This window comes from Alligator mississippiensis, chromosome 3 (assembly GCF_030867095.1).
Source record: "Alligator mississippiensis isolate rAllMis1 chromosome 3, rAllMis1, whole genome shotgun sequence".
Classification (NCBI taxonomy): Eukaryota; Metazoa; Chordata; order Crocodylia; family Alligatoridae; genus Alligator; species Alligator mississippiensis.
The window spans coordinates 126,676,070-126,703,317 of NC_081826.1; the positions used below are offsets into that span (position 1 = coordinate 126,676,070).

The window sequence follows — 27,248 nt, forward strand, 5'->3', positions numbered from 1 at the left end:
TCCAGGGGTGGGGAGGACACCAATTTAATTAGAGCGGCTCTAAGAGCCGCTCTAATTAAAGCATCACAATGTCTTCTGTATCGGCGTCCCCGGTTTTAAAATGGCACTGGGGGTGCTTGAACTAAAGCTCATTTAGTGAGCACCCTTCCCCCACCCCGCACCACTTTTAAGCATGGGAACGCTGATACACAAGATGCAGAAGGCTGCTGGAGCGCAGCAATTTCCATGTCCCAGCAGACTCAATTAATTGAGTCTGCTCTGACGCGCTAGAATTCTAGTGTGTCGGAGCAGCCTCCACACATGTGTAAACACCGTTCATTGTGAGGTACTAAAAAAATGTGCATTAGCCTGTCTTAATGTGCATTAAAGGGCAGAGTTTTAAATGACATTTAATACACATTAGCTTATTTTAATGTGCGTTAACTAAGCAGCACAGGATACTTTTACATGTGCTCTGGGAGGAGTGGGGGGCACTTTAATTAAAGCAGCTCCAAGAGATGCTCCCCCATATTCAACTCTTTTGTTCAAACTGGTTTTTTAAATGATCTCTGAGGAAGCCAGTTGCTCTCTGGCTTGACAAAATAAAAGAACATATTCATTGTAGCAATTAGGTCACCTTAAAATTTGCTCTGTAACATCACAGATTCCTTCTTTATGTGAAACTTATTTTATAATGTGTTGCCCTATTAATCAATCACAGGTGGGTGGATCACAGGTGAACTGTGTCTAAAAAATAGCACTCTGCTGGAACAGCTCTCTAAATGATGACTTAACCATATCTTTGAGTGAGGATGGGTACAGGACTACTATAAGCAGCAGTTCTCTTAATCCCCAGTCCAGTTGTTTTCTTGACTCCTGCCTGCTTATGGATTCCTAGCAGTTAACAATTTAGATGCGTCTCCTTGCTGCTTGCCATTTTGAATGTGCTAATGTCCTAGGTATCCAGGTTGTAGCCATATTGGTCTAGAGGAAAAAGCAATCAGGACTCATGGTAGAGGTGATATCTTTTTATTAGACCAACTAGATTTTGCAAAAAAAAAAAAAAAAAAAAAAATTTAATTGCAAGCTTTTGGGCCCAAACACCTTTCGTCAGGCATCGGAGAAAAGATTGTAAAAGTTCTCCTGGGTAGAAATGAAAATGCATATTTCATAGGAGAGTTGAAGGTGTGGTAAAATCTCCTGTTTGGAAAAGTTCATTTTAAATGCAGGTTAGGCTCAGGGAAAAGTTGGAATAGTCTGTTTACCTCAAAGTTGTTTGGTGGTAAGCAGGATGTATTCATATTTCCTTCTGGTTATGATGTTTCATATTTCATAGAGGAGTAAAAAAGTGGAATGCTCTTCTGGGAAGGCATTTCTCATCTGGTGAAGCGTCTCTGAGCTCTGTGGTTGAGGCTCTGTGATGATGCAAATTATCTCGAGCAAAGGCAGAAGCGGGGAAGCCCTAGGAGGATATGGGGCACCCCCTGCCTCCTAGCCTGGAAAGTGCAGGGAGGCTCAGGGGCCCTCCCACCAAACACTGCCCTTCTATCATGTTGAAGAGTGCTGTAACTTTATAGTGCTATAAAAAGGACTCTATAGCACTGTAAAACATGCACAGAGCACTTCCATACACATCTTTGCTCTGGAAACTGAACACCAGAGCAAAAGCATCCTATATCTCAATAGGAGGCACATATTTACCCTTAATCCTTGTGAAAGGATTATGAAAATCAGTTAGCCGGTGGCTTAAATATTGGTACATGAAGGAGAAATGAATGCAAAAATGGTTTTCTTTGCTTTGAGTTCCATCATTATCTTCCATTTCTGATTCACTTCTGCCTAACTCTGATTCTTTTTTTTCCCCCCTTCTTCCACCTTTTCTCTCCCTCACTTGTTCCTCCCTCCTCACTCCTTCCATTTGAGTACAGTAGACCCCAGCCAGGATACAGATACTTCTCATACTCTGTTTTCTTTCATGCTTCCTGCTCTCCATGCTGGTCTCTCAAGTGTGTTTTACCATTCAGTACGATGCACAGTACTTTGATGGATTAATGATGACAGCCTCAGAGCATCCTTTAATCTGTATTGAGCCTGGGTAGATTACTGTCCTCAAATATGGTGTACTGTCTTCTTCCATGGGTCAGAAGAAGGCTTCAGTGTGTCACTTTGAATCCAGGTAACATGAGGGTGTTACATTTAAACCCCTCTGGTAGGCAATGTTCTACTGCCAGACTGCTGAGAAAAGAGGTAGAAAGGGTTCCTGTAGAAACCTGGACAGATCCTTCCAGACATTTCAGTTTCTCTCTCTTCAAGATTTAGAGTGAAGGTCATGTGTTTGTTTGATTGTTGTTGGGGTTTTTTTTGTTTTTTTGGGGGGGGAGTTGTTTAATTAAATTTTTTTTTTTTTTTCTTACAAACTGCTTCATCCATCCTAGCTGATGCAGGAAGGAATGCTCACAAGAGTGAAAATGGATGAGAGGATATTGCAGAGCAGGAACAGTGGGAAGGATATCAGACTTAAAATTCCTTTGCAAAGGGATATGGAAGAATTAACAGAACTGGCCTAAGCCCTGGAGCCCATTTAAAATGTCGGTGTACCAGACTGTCCAACCCTGAAGAACATTGGCTTCCATGAAAAAGTGTGCTTTCTTCCCATCCTAACTCTTGCCCTGGGGGTGGGTTTAAATGAGATTTCTATGTAGGGTCTGGACATCAGTCTGACCTTCTTGCTTCTTCCCAGTAGGAATACATGGGGAAACAAGACCAAACCCCAAGGCTGTGGCAACATGCATAATTCCAGCAGGAGGTGGAGAGGGTCAAGACATCAACAAAGGCTTCCTGTCCTGTTTAAAAGACAATTAGAAGTAGAAATTGTATGAAAAAAGTATTTTTTCCAGGCTCTTCTCCTTTCCCCCTTCTTTCCAACTGCCAGAAGGATGGTATCTTTACCCTTCTGTCTTGATGCTAGCTTCAAGAGCCATGACTCAGAAAGGCCTGGTTATAGCCATATACAGGTAGTCCTCGACTTACAATGTTTCAAGTTACGTTTTGCACTTACAATGTTTATAAATTGACACCCTGCTTCAACTTTCTGACATCAGTTTAGACTTTACAACACTTGATCTGACACCACACCACACCAGTGAACAAGTTCACTGTGTTGCCCATCTCCCTGGAGAACATCTGTCCAAACTTCCTTGGACACCTTCTTTAAGTAAGCAGACAAGACTCCAGAAGACTTCAGCCAAGAACCCTTCAAAAAGTCCAACCAAGAGCCCTTCAAAAAGCCCAGCAAAGTCACCTCAAAGAAGTTCTTCCAAATCAATATAATTGCTATTTACAATATAAATACATTAATGTAGCTACATTACTCATCTATAATTGAGTATAAAATTTGGGGTTATTTTTGGTGAAAATAGGGTTTCAGGCTTTGGTTCAGGAACCAATCCCACACTTATAACAGTTTCCTATGGGGAAAATTGGTTCCTACTTACAACATCTTGATTTAAGACATGGTTTTCAAGAACCAATTCTGTTGTAAGTCTGAGGACTGCCTGTACCCAACTCTCCAGCTTTGCTTCAATGAGGAAGGATCCTGCCCAAATACTGAAGGATCAAATGGAATATTGCTCATATTTTGTGCCCCACTGCATGCCATTCTTTCATAGTCTGCAACTTTCCACACAGGAGCCAATGCCCTCTGTCCTAGAGGCAATCTGATAGGTCTTTGCCTGCTATTGAAACCTTTGTAGAGCAAAGAATCCAACTGTCTACTACCACAGAATAGAACTAAATGAAAACACTTTTGGATTATAATCCATGGCAACAATCTTTGCTAAGTGCAATTGGACAAGCTGGTAAATCAAGCATTGTTTTTTCTCCTCTCAGTCTAGTATTTCAGGGAAGATGAGGGAGCAGGAGCCTTTTTTAAATACTTAAAGAATGGCAGTCAGGTCACTAGGAAAAAGAAATAACAGTAGAGAAATTTACCCTCCCCAAAATCCAGACTCATTCAATAAAAACGACTTCAAAAATACAATTAATTATTGAGTAAAAAATGAAACATTCATGCTATACCTCCGGGTTACAGTTAAGGAATACCCTACTACAAGACAAGATTGAAGCACTGGAACAAATGTATGATTAACAGTATCAGGGTTACCAATGAGAGTAGAAGAGAAAGAAGAGTTTCTTTTTGCACTTGATTTCCTTACTTAGTAAATCAAGTAGCTTACCATTAATTAGCTTACCATTAATTCATAAATATTTCCTTCATAGAACAACTTTCATTATGTCTGAAAATAGTAATGCTGTAAGAGCTGTGTAGAATTGTTTATCAACAGACTGAATGGATACAGCAAACATTTTAAAGGAGATCAACAGTGCTTATTGTGGCCTAGTGTCTAACATACAGCTAAGAGCCTAACTACAAATGACAGGTCAACTAGGATTTAGATGTAATATTGTGTTTTGATGATGAATAGGTTAGTATTTAAAAATAAATTATTTCAGAGAATTTAGTCCTGGAAAGGATGATAGTTGTGAAAAGCCATGTTCTTAGTGACCTGTTGGGTCTGTCTGTCACACCTGTGTACAAATTACCACAAAACATATAGCTGGGACCCCTTTACTTAAAGCAATCCAGAATAATTCCTAAATTCATTATGTTAGATTGGTGAAAGGAAACATGTCTGAGAGTTGGGATTGGTGAAGGAAAATAACATAAACAACTTAGGAAGGGATATGTGTGGTTGTGTGTAATGTTTTAGATATACACAGCCACAAAAGGTGCATGTGTGTGTTTAGTAAATGCATAAGAGAGAAAAAGAATCTAGATGAAATAAAGGGATTGTTTTAGCCTGTTATTTACTCACATGCCAAATTACTTTTTCACTAGCAGTTTGGTGCCTTTCAACCACTTGAATCCACAATATCTTGTAACTGTTTTATCCTAAACTGTTCACATTTAGGGTGGCTAGTCTCAGCTATAGCACAGCCATTCACTACTAGCAACAAGCCATACTTGTCTCAGAGGACAGCATGAGTGCATTGAGAAGCAGAACCGATTACAGTTCTTGGGTAGGAGCTGGAACCTAGCTCTCTGCCTTATGCCTCACAATCCACTTGAGGTGTGTTCCCACTTTATGCATTATGTTACTGCTGTTCCAAAATATGACAGGGCACTGATAGCAAATGCATACCAAAGCATTTGGTGTGTACTGCATGATTTCTGGAAAGTGAGTGACTACTTTAGATGCTGGCTGAAACCTAGAATAAAAGCCTTGTGTAAAAAAAAATCTCACACCTTATTTGGGTGTTACTTTTATCAGTTATCAATAATTTTACATTTCCCCCTCAGAATGATTCTGTAATATTTCTATACAGTGGGGGGAAAAAACCCACTCCAATATTAATTGCTGTTGAGAAAGCCTGGCAAGGATGGAATATCAGTTGTGTTTTTCACACAAGAAACTGGTGTTATTCTATTTGGTGACATCACATTATTAAAATGCATAGTATATTTTAATTATCTTTTTATACTGAGTCTTTTAGGCAAATTATTTTCAAAATACTTGTTGAATTTCATCTGATTGATTTCAGACTATTTCTCCAGTTTATCATTTCTCCAGGTCATTCTGGATCCTAGCTGTACCCTCCAGAGTGTCTACAACTCCATCCAACTTGAACTTGGTGTCCTTCACAAATTTGCTAAGTGTGTGCTCAAGTCCATCCTCTAAAGCACTGCATCATGTTGCAATGTGTACACAGGGTGTTGAGAGATGTTCACATTCCTGCTTTAACTCACAGTGCTTTATTTAAAGCATTGTGAATTAGAGCACTCCCCTGACCCAACAGATATTCACCCCCCTCTGCAGGGACCAGATCGTACAGAAAATGTCACTTCTGTCTGTGCCCACAAATGTTAGCATTTATCCTTTCAAAAATTCTTCTGCAAATAGAAATAAGCATGTATAAATTTGGACAGAAATGTGTTATAAGTTACAATACTGAAAAGATGTACATTATGTTACAAAGAGCATACTATCTTTGTCGCTATGATTTTCCTTCATAAGTTTCTTCATAACCTGCTGTTTATAATCAATGAGATTTTCTGGTTATGATGTCAATTATATGAAATTGCCAAGTAAATGTTAGAGACAGCAATAAAATATTAAATCATTAGGCGAGTGAGAGACCTCTTTCTAGTGTAAGAGCCTTAAGGCTTCCTCAAAGTTTCAGGGAATCTGTCACAGCTTATTCCTTTACAAGTGTAATTTTGACTTTCTCTTTCATTTTAAGAGAATAACATGCTGGATGTGAATATTCAGGATCATACCGTAAAGTTTAATTGGGAGGCACGTGTACCCCTTGTAATAACAGGAACTAACTCAATGTGCAGTCACCTGTGCTACTGTGCAGTAGTACCAGTGCATGCCTTTTTAGTGATGCTTACGTTCAGTAGACTGATTCTACTGTGCATTTGTGTCTCATGTAGATGCACCCACTGTGCCTCACCATGCATAGTTCCATCCTGAATGGACCAAGCTTCTGCAACTGCTGTTGATGATGCTAGGCTGACATCACATATTGTGCCACCAGCTGCTGATGGGGATAACTGTTCTTATATTGTTCAGATTGCCCAGAGCACAGATGTAACACTCAGGCTTCCAGGTGGGGCAAAATTGCAATACCTCAGACCTAGTCTGAAAGGGCAGTTATTGCACTCATCCAACTCTTATTACATATTTATTTCTCAATCATGAGGAAGAAGTTGGTGCGCAGCCAAGAAGTTTCACAGCATGAGCTACTGGTATGTTTTTAGTTACATCACTTTTTTCCTGTTTCAGGATGAGTATTGATGCTCTGCAACTAGCAAACACTGCTTTTGCAGGTGATGTCTTCAAAAAACTGTGCGAGAAGGACAAAACAACCAACATTGTTTTTGCTCCACTGTGTACTTCAACCTCTCTGGCTCTGGCATACAAAGCTGCCAAAGGTGACACTGCAACCCAGATGAAACAGGTGAGTTTCTTGCTTAGCTGTAGAAGTATGCCATTGGCTGGTGTGGTCTGTTTCTTTTTTACATATTCCTTTCAAAGCTGCACTCCTTTGCTAGGTAATAGCAAAAGTTGGTAAATAGTAAAAGATCTTTTCATAGCAAAAGCTTGTTCAACACATGCACATAATGGGACAGATTCTAGTCTACGTACTGCACATTTAAGGGGATGTAGGTACCTAAGTGGGATTCTATTTCACCCTGTGGAAGTCTCTGGAAATCTATTCACGCAACTAGTTTTGTAACACACTGTCATCTTACCCTTAAGATTGACTCATAAAAAAGCAATAAGGAGGAGGAAGACCCACCCATCTTTTGCATTAATAAAATTTTACATGGACTCGAGCAGGGTGCAGTAAACTGCAAGTAGGTGCCCTACATCCACTTAGACACCCAATTGGTGGAATAGTATCTGGCGCAATGTGTATATGTGGGAAACAGCATGATTTATATCAGGGGTGTCAAACTTTTTTGGCCTTGTGGTCCAGATGAATTATGCAGGGCTGGTCCATGGACTGGATCAGACCCTTAGACCGGCCTGAATTCTGGATCCAGCTTGTGGCCTGGAGTGGGTGCTGTATGCAGGTAGGTCCTGCTCTGGTTACTCCAGGGCTGCACTGCACAGACTGTGCTGCCACAGGCTGTGCTACATGCCCCTAGAGCCACTGCCGTAGGGGTGTGCTGCACATGGTAGCCACTCTGCTGCTCTGGGATGTGAGCTGCAATGGGTGCCATCTGGCATGCCCTGCTTGCTGCTTATGGATCACTCTGAGACTCACAGGCACCACTGGGAACTGCAAGATATGGCTTCATGTGCTGGACCTGGCCCATGGGCTGAATCTTTGACATCCCTGGCTTAGATGGTGCCATGATCTACTGAATTAATCCATGCATGCATTCATAACAAAGGCTCCATTGTGGCTTAGGCTACAGCTGTGACTACTACACTTTCTGGAGAATAGCTTCATCCTGAATCAATGGACTTCTAACAGCTGGGTGTATTAGCAGCATGAAGGGGGAAGTGGCAGAGTGGATCAGATGACTTGCTACAGTTCCAAAGGCATGATCCAGGCTATGCTATCCCCCAGTTGGCCAAGGTATAAGGAGGTACTTGGTCATTTGGACTGGGGAGTTGAGAGTGACCAGATCTGATATGAGCCACAGGGATATACAGGGAGATAAGCATAACAAAATCTGTCATTAGTAACAACACCCAATTCCAGTGGTGCTGAAATTCACCCTTTCCCCTCACTGACATTCATTGAAAGTAGCTGAGAGGCTTAATGTGGCAGTACAAAGTAACACCAAAAGCCATGATTTTTCCCATCGCTGGATCTAAGTACCAGAGAGATGGAGTGATGCAGTATCAGGCTGCTATAACATGATGTTACACTTATACTTGGTGAAAGATTAAGTTGCACTGAAGGTTAGGGAGGCACTGTTTGCATTTACATGGCAACATGCAATGACATTTAGGATGCAGACAGAAGTGCAGTTCCTGGTCAATTTCTATGAATTACCATGAGTTAGCCCGATTTCTCTGATCCAACAGATGGATCAGGAGAGTGGAGGATCAGTTCCAATTTGGAACTGATCCAGGGAGAGAGGCTGTGTCTTCCCCTGGCTCTGTCCCCCGCCCCAGCTATGTTGCTGTCTCTGGATGGGATGGGGGAGGAAGTAGGGGAGGAAAGTCTTCCAGGGTTTCTCAGCCTCGCTGGACCTGGGTCAAGGGCAGATAGATTGGAGCCCCCCGCCCAGATGTGAGGCTCCAATCCACTGCCTGCCTCCTCCACCGAGGCTGAGAAAACCTTAGAAAAGACCACTCTCCTCTGCTTGCAGGTAGGCTATAGTTTTGGTACAGAAAGATTCTTTGTACTTACACTATAGAAATCAAGGTAGGTGTGGTATTTTTAAGAAAGTAAGGGGTGAAGCTTGGCCATGACAAACTTGCAATTGTTATAATGGCACATCTGGAAAGATGACAACCTCATGTTGTACACTCTCACACCTTCTGAGGAAAGAACCGGATGGCAGAAAGTGCCTGTGCTTTGCTACTTGAAGGATTACATGAAAAACTAAGCAGAGCACTTTTTTTCAGGGCTAAACATTTGTGATTGCAGATAGGAATATACCCATGCACCAGAAAAGACACACCCGACTGTGGCATGAACATGAGCACATGAGCTACTCCACTTGCGTGAGTAGTCCTAAAGCTCTTATTGAGACTCAGCGAATCTCATGTAGACACGCCTATAGTGATGTTATTTATAGTTGACCCATGACAGTTATCAAGCCAAGCAAGAGGTGTAACATCTTAACATGTTTTCTTGTAGGTACTCCATTTGGAGAATGTCAAAGATGTTGCCTTTGGGTTCCAAACAGTAACATCTGATGTTTCCAAACTCAGCAATTTTTTTACATTAAAAATGGTCAAGCGGCTTTATGTAGAGAAGTCACTTGACCCGACAACGGTAAGTAATTCAAAAATGAAAGAGAGAGACAACAAAACTTTTGATATATATTGCGTTACCAACATGTTGACTGGCTGCAATCTGAATCCAACCTTAAAGTTAATTTAGTAAAGGCGGTTTCAGTTTGGCTGTTCCTGTATTCTCCCCTGAAATAAGATTTATCCATTAAGACATATTTCTTTGGTTTATTTAGTATAGATCTTATTCTAATGCCTATCTTGTGGTGCATCTTGTATAAGTTTATTAAAAATAAATAACTGCTCCCTAGCCATGCTATTTTGGAGTTTTAGAAAGTAATCTCCCTCTACTAGAATAAATAGAATGGCACCTTATCATAGAATATTTAAATGAAAACTGTAAAAGAGTAGAATCAAGCCATAAAATTCAGAAATGTCAAAGTGCATGTACAGCTTTAATCCTTCTACAGAATAATATTGCATACAAGCATACTAACTTTCTGACTGTTAAGCCAATTTAATTTTTTGAAGTCAACTTAACTGCCAGAGCATACACGCATATGTTGAGCAGAATTGACTTAAATGTGGTACAAGATAATACACCTGCTGAGGTGTATTATCTTAAGTCGCATTAGTTAAGTCAACTTAGCTCACAAGATGCCTGCCACCATGTCAAGGAGGTATACTTGTGTATGCTCCAACATAACTAAGTCAACTTAAGTTAAGCTAAGTAATTTTATTTTAAGTCAATTTAGTATGTGTGTATGCACCCACTGGCCATGTCTGCATGAGACACTGACTGCTCCGTCATTACTGCATAGTCACGTAGTACGTGTATAAACATGTACTAAATGACTGCGCAGTAACCAGAGTTACTGCGCAGTAGCTTTGCCAAATGGCTTTTACATGATGCTGATTGCACAGTAGCTTGAGACTGCTGCGCAGTAGCGTTGCATCACGCTCCATGCCACGTGATACTACTGCACAATAGTAATGAGCTAGTGCACAGTCAGCATCTCATGTAGATGTGGCTACTGTCTTTTACTATACCACCACATCAGCTTTAAATTATTACTGCTTGAAATTGCTTTTACCTATGAAAATGTAATAGTCAAGAGATATTTACTCATTTAGTCTACAGGCTGGATCTCTACCAGTCCTTCAATGTTTCATCTAGATGTAGTCAGATTTTCCTCAGTATGGGATAGTTTCTGTACAAGGAAAATATGGATTTCAATCACAGTAATTTGAAAAAGGATACAGCAACAGCCTAATACTTTAAACCATTTTGACTCAACTCTTGAAACAGATGCGATAGAATTGATGTTACTTTAAGTGGCTTGAAATTATTTAGAAGCCCTTATTATATCCTTTTTTGCAGGACATATTAGCATTTCATAAATTTGTGTCACCTGGGTTAGGGACAGACATTGCACATAAACTGGTTTGAGTTATCAGAAACTGTTTTAAGCCAGTAACAGAACAGATCTTCAGTGCATATAAACCAGTTTAAAAATGTCTGAACCTGGTTTGAGATAAACCTGGTTGAATGTAGCATCAAACTTAACAGATTTGTCTCAAACCAGTTTATGCAATGTCTGTCCCAGACGCCTTGCTGGTTTAAGATAAAACCGACTCCCCCACCATCCTGGCATGCTTTCTGGGCTGGGCGGGGCTCTTTCCTCCACAGCAGGGCTGGCCCCTCCCTTCTGCTCTCTGGCTGCAGCTCCCACACAGACTGTGGGCTGCTTCCCCTCACCATTCCCTGCTAAGCAGGAATTCCCCACTCCCCTCTGCCTTGCCTTGCCAAGTCTTTGTATTAGCTAGCAGACCACATGCTGGCTGCAGTCGTGCTGAATCAAAACCTAGAATCAACAGGTAGTTGGTAATGTCCCTCTATTGTTTTCTTAATGGGGTGATAAACACTGAGTTAGGGGTGATAAACACTGTTATCAATTCCCTGCTGGGCTATCAGTAATCTGAACATCCTGCTGGGGCCCCCCCTTCCCCTCCCAGTTTAGTGCTGTGGAAGGAAGGGAAAGCTGCTCTAGGACCCTTTGGTTTCTAGCCTGAGCTACTTCAGGCAAGTGCCTGCATTTCTGGGATGTCTGTCTGGTTACAACACTGATTTAGCCTAGCCAGGTTAGACTAACCTGCAAAGACTGAATCAATTCAGGTTCAGGCTTTTTGAATGTCTGTCCCTAGCCCTGTTGATTCCAGGAAAGGATCTTTTAAGCAGAAAGCCATTCATTTTCACATCCTGAAAAAACAGCTGAAAAACCAGAAAGGCATCTTTCATGCTGTTGTAAACACAATTTTTAACAACTTAAAGGCATTTTAATGTAATTATTACTGCATCTGCTGCCCTGGCAAAGTCTCCTCAGGGTACAATGCTGGGTGCAGGGTCTGCATCTGCCTGGCTCCTATGGCTAGGCTGTGCAGGGCTGCATCTGCTGTGGGAAAGACTTCAGGGGGGAGAGGGCCATGCCAGTACCCCTTCTAAATCAGTGCCCAGGTCTGGTGCCTTGCTTGCCCTCCCTGGTTACACTACCAGGAAGGATCCACTCAACTTGCTGTCACGGCGCGGGGTCCTGCAGGAGGGCCGTGATCTCCTCAAGGCTCCCTTCCCATGCCAAGTTGGCCCAAGAGCACCCTCAAATTCTTGCCTGCCACATCTTTGGTGTTCAACTATATTAGGGAGGCTGCCTTCACATCTTCTTGGACACGGTTTAGATGTAATCCGAGCCCCGTGGGCTCCTGGACCCCTTTGTGGGCCCCATTCTATAGTGGGTGTTTCGGGGCACCCTAGCCTTATGGGCTATGTGTGGCTCCAACCACCCCTTTACCACGCCCCAAGCCTCGCAGATGGAATAGACGTTGTTCGGTCTGGGCCTTGTTTATAATCTGGCCCCCTTGTCCTCTCCAGGCCCTGCCTCTTTCAATCTGCGCCCTCTCTGGCGCTAGAGCTCTCCACGGCCCTGTCTCACTCTGTGCCCCCTCTCCTGGGCTTCTCACAGTGCTGCCCTCTCTCTGGGGCTTCTCAACTGCCCCTTTTCTGGGGCTGGGGTCAGTGCACCCCAAATGCTGTGCCCTTGCTGGCACTGGGGTCCCCACACTGCTGTGGGTCCCCTATAAGGCCTCCTCCAACCCCTAATAGCCTCACCCAAACCACCGGTATTAGACAGTAAACAAAACACAAGCCCCTTGGCTATAACATAAACTGAAGCCACCCGGCTATAACCATGTTTCTCCCAACACCCCAGGGATACTCCATCCTTTACCTGGCTCGGGCTGTACCTGCGGTCAGGCCTCTCCTCTCAGCTTTGCTCCAGGAGAGCTCATTCCTCCCTGACTGCTGGTAGGAAACTGCTAGCCTGGCCTCAGCCCCTGGGCTTTATATAGGAGCCAGGCCCTGCCCCTTCTGGTCAGCTGACCTCCTCTGGTTGCCCTGGCAACCAGCAGCTGGGCTCATCACTCCCTTCTTAGGAGCAGTGCACCTGAGTGCTCTGCGACACTTGCATTAATAGTTTTTCAGGGACTCAAAAAGACTGAAACAGAGTAGTACTTAGGCACTTACATGCCTAAGAGGTGGAATAGAATCTGACCCTGGGTTTTTGCTGATCTATAAGGCCCAAACCAACATTGTTGGGTAGCAGTAGTATTTTCTCTTCTACAGAAGCTTCTCTTATTCAACACCCCTTCCCCAACAATAGCAAGCTGCCCTGGTCTGATAATATATGTTGGGACCAAAGATTCCGTCCCTCTGAGCTTTGCTTTATTAAACTAGATCAGGACAGAGTATTAGTCAGAACCAAAGCATGGCAATAATAATACAAACATTTAAAAAAAGGTTTATTGGTGTTTTAAATTATAAAGCTTGCAAGTGACTGGAAAACTTTGGTTTATATATGTGTATATATACACACACATATACACACATTACAAACACATACATACATAAAATTTTAAATCACCTTTGGGCTAAGTCCAAGCATGGAAAATTTCAGTCACAGTGAGTTTTTGGGGAAAAGAACATGGTCTCCAAAGAGTCATAATAATGCAAACTGCTTTTTCAGCTGTTATCATAATGAATGTCATTATGCATCTACTATATTAAGCTTTTCAAATATTTTGTTTTAAAGAACAGAATGCTGAGGAACTACAATGTGAATACTCAGGCTATTTTAATAATGGGCCACAAGGTCCATAATGTTTCGTTACTTTTCCCCTTAAACTGGCAAAATGCATACTTTCTAAATACTATAAGGGAGTGTATTCTCTGGCTTAACTCCATTGAATCCTAATGACTGAAACCACTTATAGGATCTCTCTGTGTTAAATGTACCCATGTAGTAGAAACACCATAGCAACAGGATATTATCAGAGATGAACCTGGTTTCTTGTGCCTCGCAGGACTTCGTCAGTTCCACAAAGAGACCTTTTCCTTCTGAACTAGAACTAGTAGACTTCAAAGAAAAACCTGAGGACACCAGACAGCAAATCAATAAATCTGTTTCAGAGCTAACTGATGGTAAGTATAATTTAGCTCTCATTACCTCTTTAAGGAGAGAATTCTATTTCCTTGCAGGGATGGAGTGGGGGGGAGGGGAGGGGGGAGAAAGAGTGCAGTGGTGCAGTTGAACCACCCCCTTTGATTCCTCCTTCACCCAAATGATAAAACCAACTGCTTGGGAGGGGCAAGAGAATTTCTTGTCAGGCAGGCTGGGAGAGTCTACTGACTTCATGGTTCCTTATCATCCCTGCTTCCTGCTAATCTCTCTTCACTCTACCGGTACTAATGACACTTTCTCCTTTTTTTTATGATCTTAATATTTCACTATTCAAGTGATCTTTTCTTCTGAAATTGTGCTGTCTGTTAGCCCTTCCTAGTAATGTCTCTTCTATTTTACAGCCCTGCAGACTGTTTTTAGCTCTAGCTAAAATCCTTAACTCAGGTGTAGAAATGATTGACAGAGAAGTATTGGAGGCATCATCCAAGATACTGAAGGCTAGATGTTTTATGAATCTTAATAAGAGATGTACATTTAACTGTAATGACTTCAGGACTAATGACACCCTACTTTGCTGTGTTTTTTTTAAACTTCAAACATACTCTAGCAAATTAGTGCACATTCCAGTAGTTATATTTGTTGTTTTCCTTAATCTTAAAATGAATAATATAGTGCTAGTCCTTTACCATATTAGTAAAGCTTCATGTTTCTCTAACAGGTGTAAAATATGTTATATTATTTGCGAGGGTGTGCTACACCAAGTGCACCTGCATTTTCAAAATCCTAGATCTGCCCATGTTTCCTTGCAGTATTTTCTGTTAACACTGTCAGATATAAACACACATGGAAAGCAAACAGAATAATATTGTAGTAGGAACAGTGAGAATTAGTAATGTTACACCGTTTGCAATTGCTTGTTTTCGTTACTATATCTTTTCAATGGGCCTGACTGTAAAAATCCTTCCTTATCCTAGAATCCCTTATCCTAATCCTACCCTTCTTTAGCTTCAGTGGGTCTATTTGTAATAATAATTGTTTTTGATTGTAAGAGTTGCACATTGTGATCTAAATCAGTGGGGGGGCAACCCTTTTGGCAGGCATGTCTCAAGATAAACCCTGCTTCCTCCCCAAGTGTCAACCTGATCCCTTTCCCCTGCCCAGTCTGCTGCTGTTTTCTGGTCTATCCCCTGTGCTCCCTGCCTCATCCGTTGCTCTGCTTTCTGCTCCCTGCTCCATGTCACCCTCCATCCTGTGCTCTGGGGAGGGTGGGGGGAGGAGGGTGCTTTAATTAGAGTGGCTCTGAGAGCTGCTGTAATTAAAGTGTCCACAGCATCTTGTGTATTCAGCATCCCCATGCTTCAAAATGGCAGTGGGGGCATTTTAATTAAAACTTGTTCAACAAGCTTTAGTTAAAGCTCCCCTGCTGCCATTTTGAAGCACAGGGATGCTGAATACACAAGACATGGAGGCTGCTGGAGCAGGCTAATTAGCACGCTTCAGCAGACTCTGTTAATCGAGTCTGCTCTGACGCACTGTAATTACAGTGTGTCAGAGCAGCATCCCCACACATGTACAGGCATCCCTTTTCTGCCATGTAGGAGACCTGGGTTTGATTCCTGGATGCACATTTAACTATAGCCATCAATGTACCAAATGGCTGGACTCGGTCTGACCTTTTGGATTCTGTCTCAGTGACCTAAAGGAGGGATAAAAGGTCTGGGTAGCCTCCACTCCTCTGTACTCCTGCCTAGGTGTATGCGTCAACAGTCCTGGTGATCTCTCATGCATACACCATGATCCAGAAGGATTGATGGGTGCCTACCATTCTTCCAGGTCTGCCACAGATGGGACTTTTTAAGTGCCTTACAGTACCTCCACTTTTCCAGATTCTGTGAGGAAGCCAAGTCTTAAGCACTGTTCATTCTATTCCTCTCTCAGGTAGAATTTAACCATCTAGAACAGGAGTGTCAAATACATTCAGGTCTCTGGACTTGTCTGTGGGTTAGTTTGGGCCACACCAGAGATCATGTGCAGGGCTGCCAGTGCAGCGGAGCACCACATGCAGTGTACACCCTGTGCTAGCCCCGGAATGGGCCTGACACATGCTGTACGTGGTGCCCTATGCTATTCCTGTGGTGTGCAGGGCTGGACTGGCTGTGTACACTGCATTTGGCCCAGGGAGCTGGCACATGGTGCATACTATGCCCCATCAGCATGGCCTTGTGTGCTGGCTCTGGCACGGCCCAGTCAAGACTAACCCCAGAGACAATGTGCAGGGTCAGCATGGTATGGGCACTACCTACAGCATACATTCCATGCCAGCCTCCTCGGCTGCGTGTAGGGTCTGCAGTGCTGGGTCCAGCCCCTGTGTCAGACTAGCTCTGTATGCTGCACTCAGTGTGTGAGATCTGTTTGAGACCCACGGGCCAGATCATACTGCCCCATGAGCTGGATCTGGCCTGTGGGCTGTATATTTGTCACCCCTGATCTAGAAAGCAGAATATATTTTACAGCTTCTTGAAAGGTCATGGAGTACTTGGTCGTGGACTCTAACAAAAATAGTGTTTCTTGCTTTTTCATTTCTCTGGCTTAACCTAGATATTGGCAGCACTAGCTTTGAGTCCCTTTCAAGTTTAGCCCTAACACATTACAAACTCATCTCACAGAATTAGAATATTGAAAACAGCAGCCTGCTAAGGCAGTACCTTTCTGTGTCTGGTACCTGAAATGCCACAGCTCTCAGGGGCTTGTTACACTTAGGGCATATTTTATTTAGATCATCATAAGCATTATGATGACTTAAAGTTTTCTGGGCAGTCTCATGGTAATGCTTACAATGATCCCAGCCCTCTAGACAAGGCTGGAGATGGGTGAGCACTTGATGAACAGCTGTTTGTAAGTCCCAGACCTGGCACCACATGAGCTGTTTTATCTCCATGGAGCAGTGTCATGATAGCGTAACACATTATTTAACACCATGTGGAGATACTCCTTGCCCCCAAAGTCCTAAGTTGACTAACATACCACATGCATTCTTGCCTGAATGTGTAGACCCTTATGCTTAAAAGATCCTAAGCAGGGGTGACTGGTGCCTCCTGAGTCTGGGGGGAGAGGGCACAATTTGTGGGTGGGCCAAAAGCCCCATATCCACTCTTATACTTCTGTGCCGCGGCTTAGTGCCCCCCCCCCAACACGCTTCCAGCCTGTGTGGCAAAAAAATTGCCCCATTCTGAGCAGAGCTGAGTTGGTGGCCAATCTCAGGGGGGGCATGTGCCCCCCATGCCTCCCCTACCAGTCACTTGTGGTCCTAAGTCTAACATGTGACAAAGACCATATAGCTGCACTTCCTAGTTCTCCTCACCCATACTGGGTCAAATTCATTGCTGGCATAACTCTATTGCTTCAGAGTTTAACAGAGGAAGAAGTTGGCCAACAGTCCTTAACATTTTTCTAGGAAAAAATCTTAAGCAACAGTAAAACGAGACCATTTATCTAAAGTGAAGTTTCAATAATTTTAAGAAATTGGTTTTATTACTATAATAAACTCAGAGCAGTGTAAGTCATCTGTATGCCATAAATGATTTTTTTTATGATATGACATAATTTAGCAAGTCAGATCCTCTCCTCTTTCCCCCCCCAACCCGGACTGGACTCTACACAATAAACCAGAATTAGGATGTTTCCCTCTTGAATTATCATTTCCCATTGACTAGCTACTGTCAGCTGCCATTTTCTAGCAGCATCGTCAGATATTCAGACAGTGAAACTTAAACTGAGGGCCATTATTAATTAAATGTTTCAAAACATGCCAACAGGTAAGATGGAGAACATTTTGAGTGAGGAGAGTGTAAACGGCCAGACTAAGATCCTCCTGGTTAATGCAGCTTATTTTATAACAAACTGGATGAAGAAGTTCCCAGAGGCAGAAATCAAAGAATGTCCATTTAAAATCAACAAGGTATGTATACAAACAAGTATCTGAATACTTGTGTATCCAAATTAAATACATGTTTGTGAATACTGAAGTAAGCAAATCCTGACACAGAGGACTAGAAATCTTCAGTATTACCATGGTGTCACTGAGCTCTTGTTTGGGGGCCTTAAAAAAGATAGTTTTAACCATACTGGTAGCTTTGTATAAACTTTTCAAAGACTTAGAGGAGCCCCCAACCCAGCTGTTCACCTGATCTGAAGGAGAATCACCAAATGTATTTCTCGCTGTACTCTGAAGCTTGCTCTGGTGCATGACGAGAGAAGGAAGACTTCTGAGGAGAGAAAAGGGGGTTCTGGTAAGAACAGCTGGTGGTGAGTCCAGTGAGCACAGGCAAAGCTGATCATTAACTGCCCTTGGAAGAAGTCTGTTGAGCATTCACAAAGGTGACTTTCTCAGGGATTATAACCTGTACCAGAAATAGCATCCAAAGCTAAAAGTAGCCAGTGTGGGGCAGAAAATGTAAGTATATAAACCTGTCACCATGGGCAACCGGTGCCTCCTGAGTCTGGGGGCACACTAGCGGCCAATCACCAACCAGGAGCAGGTCCCCGGAAGTGCCGGCGGCAAACCAGAAGTGCTAACGGCAAAACCGGAAGTGCCAGCGATGTTTCTCTCGGTGCCCCCACTTGGAGCCTGGCCAGCGAGGGCTAATCTTGAGGGGGGACACAACATGTGCCCTCCCATTTCCTGCTACGCGTCACTAATGCCTGTCACAGTTGTTAGGCTACATGTCCCTTTTCTGGTCTCTCTTGGAGTACACTCTGTCAGATGTGTAGCCTGCCTTTATCTCAACACTGGTGCATCCATACAAAAAGAGGCTCATGCAAATCCTATCCATCTGTGCCTGCTGATATGATCTAAACCTGGAAACACACTGGTGAGTCTCCTTGGGGATCATCTCCAGTTACCACCCTCAGACATGGAGACTGAGGGCTTGAGGGAAGCTGTTAAAGGGATGAACACAGAATGGCCTCACTGATCTATTTCCATGTTTGTAGGGTGCCTGAGGAGATAGGTGGTGTGAGCAGGATGTCCTTGGTCCCATTTGTATAAGGGCTTTGTAATGTTGACGAGACCTGTCTCACATAGGGTGCAACTCCCACATTCTCCCTTTCTTTGACCAGGCTCTAGACTCTAGCACTCTGCATCAGCTATGCTTTCCCAGTAAGTCCATCTAGGTTTGGCCATTGTGGTTCTTAACTTCAGAAATCTGTGGCTAAGGATGAATTTGGTGACTAGGCTGCTTTTGGTAAATCAAAATGGACAAAACTGTTCAAATAAAAAGCTTGTTCACTGAAAAAAAAAAATACACCTTTGGGTTAGTTGAAACAACTTTTGAAGGTGCCAAGCTCAACACACATTTTCAAACCAGAAAAGGAGTTTTTACTCTGAAAAAACTGAAACAAAACGTTGATGGTTTCAAGGCAAACTGTTTTAATTTTGTTTTGACTTTGTTTTGAAACAATATTTAAACTAATGTAGTGTTAGGAAGGGCAAAACAAAAATGGGGAGGGAAAGCTTCATTTCAGGATAGATGGAACATTGTAAAGACCTGAAAATTACTTCTTTTTTTTTTTTTTGGTTTTCTTTGGGGTTAACTTGAAAATTGTAATTTGATGATTTTTTTTTTGTTTGTTTTCACAGTGAAACAAAAATAAATTATCCCTACATCCCTATTGTGTTTCAGCCTTTGATACATCCTCAGGGATTTATGCTGGCTGAGACTGCGCTGCCCTTTAGGCAATACATATGCTCTTAGCCACAAGGCCAGGCAGGCCCTTAACTTCAAGTGAAACACAAGGTTACTCATTCAAGCACACATTTCCTCTTTCTCTTTCTCTCTCTTGTTTATGAAGGTAAAGGGGTCCCAGATTGTTCCCTTTGTGTTTTACAGACTGAAACCAAACCAGTGCAAATGATGAACCTGGAAGCTACATTTTGCTTAGGCTATGTAAAGGATTTAAAAGTCTCTATCCTTGAGCTCCCTTGCCTCAACAAGCATATCAGTATGCTCATTTTGCTACCAAAAGAGATTGAAGATGATACCACCGGCTTGGAACAGGTAAGGGAAACAGACAGCATTTACATGGGCGTCCCTGCATGTTTATTCCTTTCCCTTCTCCACACCTAGTGTGGTGTTCATGATATAAGAATTTCTAATGCAGTCAAGTGTCAGATTGTTTTCAGGTGGGAAAATGAAAGGCAGGGATAGCTGAACTAAAATCTATGAGAGACAAGGGCCTCAGTGCTTTTCTAAAGCCCATGAGGTGACTATAAACATTATATAATGCCTACATACTTTTCAAAATGTAGTTTTCATTTTAATTGAATGGTGACCTGGCCATTAGAGCGAAGCACTTAGGGTCAAGGTCCATTCTACCTATGAGTCATCTAAGAGGACTTAGATGCCTAACATGCGATTCTATCCCACGCTAGTCAAGTCCCTGAAAAATCTATTTATGTATCTACTTTTGTAACACTGTCATCTGATTAAGACTGAATCACGAAAAAGCAATGAGGAGGAAGAGGACATTCCTTCAAGGGGGTTGGAAAGATTTCTTTTTCCACACCCTTGAACCAGCTGCTAATTTGTTTCCTTGCCTTGTTTTTTCAGCTGGAAAGGGAGCTCACCCCTGAGACACTAGTACAATGGACCAATCCCAGTGTGATGGCCAATACCAAAGTGAATGTATTTCTTCCAAAATTCAAGGTGGAAGGGGATTATGACCTGAAACCTGTTCTGGAAAGTCTGGGGATGACAAGCATTTTTGATGAGAACACAGCAGATCTCTCTGAAATGTGTGATGCTAAAGATGTGGTTTTGTCAAAGATCGTTCATAAAGTCTCTCTGGAAGTAAAGGAAGAAGGTGGGGAATCTAGAGAGGTACCAGGTTATCGGGTCCTACAGCACAAAGATGAATTTAAAGCTGACCACCCATTTATTTTCTTGTTTAAGCACAGCAAAACTCGCAACATTATTCTCGCTGGCAGATTCTGTTCTCCTTAAACAGGGCATGCTAATTAAAAAAAAGCAGAATTACATTTATGGTGATGCATGTCTCAGTAAAGCTTTGCATCTTGAGTATCACCTTTGAAAGGTAATTTAAGATTTTCATTTATCAAACAGGTAGTACAATGTACTTTTCATATGCAGCAGTCCTACAAAATACATACAACTTTAGTTTCACGCACCTAAAGTAAAGGATGGGTCAGCACAAAGGAAGTATGATGAACTTCTTCAGGAAATATCCCAATATCAGCAACCAGCCTGGCTGTTTCTCTGATGCATTTCTTTTTCATAAACACAATGAATTCTAAATCAAACTTCCTAACAGATGATGAACCACAATTGGTAAGGGCTCTGGAGTAGCATACAAAGAGCTAGCTTGTTCCTATGAGTTTTCTTTGACCAGGCCCAAAATCTCCCAAAACATGGAAATGGATTTCTGCTGCATAGAAGTTGAATACTTTGAGGTCCAAGGTTATAGCCCCTATCTTCAAAGTGACTGCACACTAGGGTACCTGAATGGAGCCCTTAGCAAGAGTCCATTTAGGTTCAGCAGTGTAGCTATCCAGTCTCCTGTAGATTAGGGCTGATGGGTATAAAACAGCATGATAGTCCTTATATTTTCCTACATGTACTGCATACATTATCTAGGGATAAAATAGTCTATACAAATAATTCTTTATACTTATAACAATGGGATACTCATCTGATGACCTTAATGGAGCTATGTAAATTTACACAAGTATAGAATCTGGCCCTACAGATTGGACCTTTCTTAATCATGGTCCTTTAATTAGGAAACAAAGATAAGTTTCAGGTAAGAAGAGCCTATGTTGTGCATGGTCTGTGAACATGAAGATAGAAATCTGTTACTGAACCAAGCCTTTGCTATGCAGCTAGTACTACCATGCTTTCACTTTGTGTTGTCTGTAATTTCTAACTTCAGAGTAAAAGTAGAAATTGAAGTTCCATGCACTTAGTATATAATATATAAAGAGGAAATCAGATGTTAACATGTGTTAGATTCAAATTAAATGTGACATCTCTGTAAATTGGATAAATTTGAGTCTAAAAGTCTTACTGCTGCCTGTGTTTAGTATTGTTTACCTTTTATCATTCAGAATAAAACACTTTAAAAACTGTCTTTTCACATTTTTAAACGTTTAAGACCAAATTCAGTTTTCTGCTATTGTCATGTAAACTCTTTGTTTCTGAACTGTGGGTTTTAGGAATTTAACAAAAAGGTATTTTGGATAGCAGGTTTTTTTAAAGGGTAAGAGTAGTGTTAGCAGCAGCTGGAAAGCATGCCTTTTCCAACAGTGAACTTGTTATTAAAAAGCGGGGTATTTACTAAAGCATGAGTGAGGGAGAGATACACAATTGTAATGCTTAGTTAAATGCTTCCAGTTGCTGTTTTGATCAAAGATAAAAGCAAGAGTTTTGTTTTTTTGCTGGATTTTTCTTCAAATGAGTTGTCAACAAAGCATCTGTAAAACCTCCACATGGAGAGCTAAAGGATCCAGGCCTATATTGGTGAAGCACTCTAATACTTGGAGGGTGCATCTACATGAGACATTTACTGTGCAGCTAACTAATTAACTGTGCAGTAAACATCTTGGTATCTACACGTGCCCTCATTAGGGCACACAAAAATATAAGTACTTGTATATAAGCACTTGTAAATACAATTACTACCCTGCTGCGGGGATGTTGTGTATAGCAGCTCATGTGTATATGGTGCCCTGGGTGCCTGGAGCACAGGGTGCTTCAGCATGGGACTGGCTGGCAGGCAGCCCCTGCACTGAAGCACCCTTATGCCTCAGCCAGCTGCTCTGCAGCACATGAAGCCCAGTCGGCGCAGCCCTGGGCTGGCAGGCTGACCCCACTGGATTCCCTGCCAGTCTGTCCTGCTCCAACCCGGGCTCCACGTGCTGCAAAAAAATAAACTCCATAGCAATGTGTTCTGAGGTTTATTTGTGTGCATTAATCACATGTGTAGGCATACTCAGATAGAAGGTGTTACAAGAGCACGAATTATAATTATTCCACAAAACATTGCAGCTGAGAAATAGAGGAATGGCGAACACTGACTAGAAGCTGTGCCTACTAGCTTGTCTGAGGCCAGAGAAAGGGAAACAGTTCCCTTCTTAGCAGACTGCAAATCTCTCTCATCTGAACTGTTACTTTTAATGACAATCAGATGAGTCTACTCTACTCAATACAGAGGAAACCAGCTGACTGGCCAATCATTTTAAATGTCACTGTGAATGGCTTGCCACCTTACAGCTATAACAATTATAGTTATAGTTACTGTGGCTACAACCACGAATTTTCCAGTTCCTCTTCTAGCTCCTAGCTCTTTCCTCTTCTAGCTCTTTTTCAAGAAGAGTTGGAAATTATTTGGTTTGTAAGTCTTCACTTGCTGCAACTCACTTGCTGCTCAAGTTCTAAGCAGAACATCAAACACATGCTCCTTCTGAAACAATTTAAATATCAAGGATCCTCAGGCCTAATGCCATCTCACCTTTGACCTGCTATCTTATTAGATCTCTCTGCCTAAGCCAGGTTGTGCCCAAGGGCATTAATAAGAAATGTTGAATGAACTCTGGCTATAAATATTGTACGAAGTACCACAGCAGATGGCACAGTTTCCTCAGAGATACTGCAATGTGCCAGAAGTTGCCAAGGGAGTTGTGATAAATTTCATCTACCCCATGGGGTGCAATGACAACATGCCCATCCCTTCAAGATCATGGGGTGCAGTGGCAGAAGGGCTAAGTTGCCTTACAGCAGCTAGAAGCATGCATTTGAGTCTTGCACTGGACTCTTGCCAAAGGCTGCCCCAAGTTGACCCAGCTGTAAATAGATGCCTGGTCATGCGGGCTGGTGAGTCAAAGGAAGAGAGAAGGCATGTCTACATGTGTATTTAAGCGTGCCTAAATTTAGTGTGCATTAACTTAATGTGCATTAAGCAGGTTTAGGCAGGCATCTACACATGCGGGCTTTAAAGCACATTAATGTTGTGTGCAGACTGATTTTGGTCTAAAGTTAGTCCTAAATTAGTCCACACACACACATACAGCGTTAATGTGCTTTAATGCGTCTACACATGGGTTAATATTTGCACCTAAATTTGATAGTTGCATTTTCCAGCATCAAATTTAGACACGAATAGCCTAAATTCACCATTTTTAATGTGCATTAAGGGAGCGCACATGTAGACACACACCCTTAACATGTTTTAACTTAGGCTAATGCGCATTAAAGTGTCATGTGTAGATGCATCCAGAGGCAGTTAGCCATGTTAGCCTGCAGCCTAGGAAGCAGGGTAGACTTGTACCTTTACAGGATAACTCAAAGATGTATAACATAAGCTTTCATAATCACAGGGCCTACCTAGATGCTGTGGAGGGACAGCAGGAAGCAAAGTTGCTAAAAAAAAAAGCAGTGACTAGTACAAGGGGTAGGGAGTGAAGAGGACAAAGGTGGGGACACTACTGAGAGAGGCAAAGTGGGTAGGAGAGGAAAACAAAGTAGCTAATGCAATGAGGGATATAGAGCACTGACAGGCATGACACCCCCCCCCCCCCAACAGTGCTTTACCAGAAGAGGAAGCGCATTAGTTTGACCCAGCTCCCTAACAGTTATATAAACTGGGCACTTCAGCAGAGCTTTTTGACAATTTTATCTAAAGCTGATTCAATCAGCTATTAGATACAAGTGCCAAAAAGCCCCGCTGAAGCATGCAATCTATACAGACATGGGGTGAACTAGGTCAAGCTAACACAGTGCCTCTGCTGGGCATGTGCTGCACTCAGTGTGGGGGTGCACTGAGCTGAAAGTAAAGCACTGTTTGTTTGTTTGTTTGTTTGTTTGTTTTTCCCACATCTGTAAGCAGCCATAGTTTATAAAAAATAATCTAGGTAATGAGATAATCTGTAGTCTCGGTTTAGACTACACTAAAACACAATCTAGTAACACTAGCTATACCACTCTTGTCCATCATTAGCTATAGAAACTGGTGTGCCTTAGTCAAGCTAGCCTGATTGAACGCTCAGTTTAAGAGAAAATGTTGGCATTGACCAAAACTATTTTGCTCAGTCATGCACAGCACTCCATGTCCACACCGCCATCTATGGGATTTGCATAGCACTGCAAGCATCTGGCTTCAGTGTACAAAGCCTCACAACAAAGCCTCAGATTTGAAGTGATGGGAGCCCCAGGGAGCCCAAGAAGGGTGGCTGTGCCTTAAGGAAACGATCCTTCGGGCACAAAGCGAGACGATCCCCATGCGGGGTAAAAGAGGGAAAGGGGCCAGGAGGCTTCCCTGGCTGACCGCAGAAATCCAGGGCAGCCTACGGGCCAAAAGGGGAGCACATAAAAAGTGGAAACAGGGAGAGATCACCAAAGACGAATATGCCTCCTCCGCTTGTGCTTGTAGGGAGGCAGTTAGATGGGCCAAAGCTACCATGGAGCTGAGGATGGCATTCCAAGTAAAGGACAACAAGAAATTGTTTTTTTAGATATATAGGGAGTAAAAGGAAAGCCCAGGGAGGAATAGGACCCCTGCTAAATGGACAGAAACAATTGGTGACGGACAGGGGGGACAAGGCTGAACTCCTCAACGAGTTCTTTGCCTCAGTGTTCCTAAGCGAGAGGCACGACAAGTCTCTCACTGGGGTTGTAGAGAGGCAGCAGCAAGGCGCCAGACTTCCATGCGTAGACCCTGAGATGGTGCAGAGTCACTTGGAAGAACTGGATGCCTTTAAGTCGGCAGGCCCGGATGAGCTCCATCCGAGGGTGCTGAAGGCACTGGCCGACATCATTGCAGAGCCACTGGCGGGAATATTTGAATGCTCGTGGTGCACGGGCCAAGTCCCGGAGGACTGGAAAAGGGCCAATGTGGTCCCCATTTTCAAGAAGGGGAGGAAGGAGGACCCAGGAAACTATAGGCCAGTCAGTCTTACCTCCATCCTTGGCAAAGACTTTGAAAAAATTATCAAGGCTCACATATGCGAGAGCCCGGCAGGACAAATTATGCTGAGGGGAAACCAGCACGGGTTCGTGGCAGGCAGATCGTGCCTGACCAAACTAGTCTCTTTCTATGACCAGGTTACGAAATGCCTGGACACAGGAGGAGGGGTGGATGTCGTATACTTAGTCTTCAGGAAGGCCTTTGATACGGTATCCCACCCCATACTGGTGAACAAGTTAAGAGGCTGTGACTTGGATGACTACACAGTCCGGTGGGTGGCGAATTGGCTGGAGGGTCGCACCCAGAGGTTTGTGGTGGATGGGTAGGCTTCGACCTGGAAGGGTGTGGGCAGTGGGGTCCCGCAGGGCTCGGTCCTTGGACCGATACTCTTTAATATCTTCTTCAGCGACTTGGACGAGGGAGTGAAGTGTACTCTGTCCAAGTTTGCAGATGACAGAAAGCTATGGGGAGAAGTGGACATGCCGGAGGGCAGGGAACAGCTGCAAGCAGACCTGGGCAGGTTGGACAAGTGGGCAGAAAACAACAGAATGCAGTTCAACAAGGAGAAATGCAAAGTGCTGAACCTAGGGAGGAAAAATGTCCAGCACACCTACAGCCTAGGAAAAGACCCGCTGGGTGGCACGGAAGTGGAAAGGGATCTTGGAGGCCTAGAGGACTCCAAGATGAACATGAGTCGGCAGTGTGACGAAGCCATCAGGAAAGCCAATGGCACTTTATCGTGCATCAGCAGATGCATGATGAATAGGTCCAAGGAGGTGATACTTCCCCCTCTATCAGGCGCTGGTCAGACCGCAGTTGGAGTACTGCGTGCAATTCTGGGCGCCGCAATTCAAGAGGGATGCGGATAACCTGGAGAGGGTCCAGAGAAGGGCCACTCGTATGGTTAAGGGCTTGCAGACCAAGCCCTACGAGGAGAGACTAGAGAAACTGGACCTTTTCAGCCTCTGCAAGAGAAGGTTGAGAGGCGACCTTGTGGCTGCCTATAAGTTCATCATGGGGGCACAGAAGGGAATTGGTGAGTATTTATTCACCAAGGCGCCCCCGGGGGTTACAAGAAATAATGGCCACAAGCTAGCAGAGAGCAGATTTAGACTGGACATTAGGAAGAACTTCTTCACAGTTCGAGTGGCCAAGGTCTGGAACGGGCTCCCAAGGGAGGTGGTGCTCTCCCCTACCCTGGGGGTCTTCAAGAGGAGGTTAGATAACCATCTAGCTGGGGTCATCTAGACCCAGCACTCTTTCCTGCCTATGCAGGGGGTTGGACTCGATGATCTAT

General features: G+C 43.1%; 1 protein-coding gene and 1 long non-coding RNA gene across 4 annotated transcripts in view; one reads left to right on the top strand and one right to left on the bottom strand.

Moving 5' to 3' along the window:
- Positions 1-22,118, top strand: part of SERPINB5 (serpin family B member 5) — a 37,320-nt gene extending 15,202 nt beyond the window's left edge. For both annotated transcript variants that reach the window (XM_059724383.1, XM_006276212.4), the window contains exons 2-7: positions 6,828-7,002; positions 9,370-9,507; positions 13,878-13,995; positions 17,791-17,933; positions 19,864-20,031; positions 20,584-22,118. In XM_059724383.1, the coding sequence (XP_059580366.1) occupies positions 6,829-7,002; positions 9,370-9,507; positions 13,878-13,995; positions 17,791-17,933; positions 19,864-20,031; positions 20,584-20,976 (1,134 nt within the window). In that variant the 5' untranslated portion in view covers position 6,828 and the 3' untranslated portion in view covers positions 20,977-22,118. The remainder of the gene's footprint in view (positions 1-6,827; positions 7,003-9,369; positions 9,508-13,877; positions 13,996-17,790; positions 17,934-19,863; positions 20,032-20,583) is intronic.
- LOC132249378 (uncharacterized) lies at positions 995-12,819 on the bottom strand. Of its 2 annotated transcripts, XR_009460856.1 has the most exons (3): positions 12,746-12,819; positions 10,591-10,675; positions 995-2,822 (listed from the first exon to the last, which is right to left on the bottom strand). It is a non-coding gene; the product is annotated as an uncharacterized LOC132249378 (long non-coding RNA). The 2 variants fall into 2 exon arrangements; XR_009460857.1 differs by lacking the exon at positions 10,591-10,675.
- Positions 22,119-27,248: the final 5,130 nt, after the last annotated feature.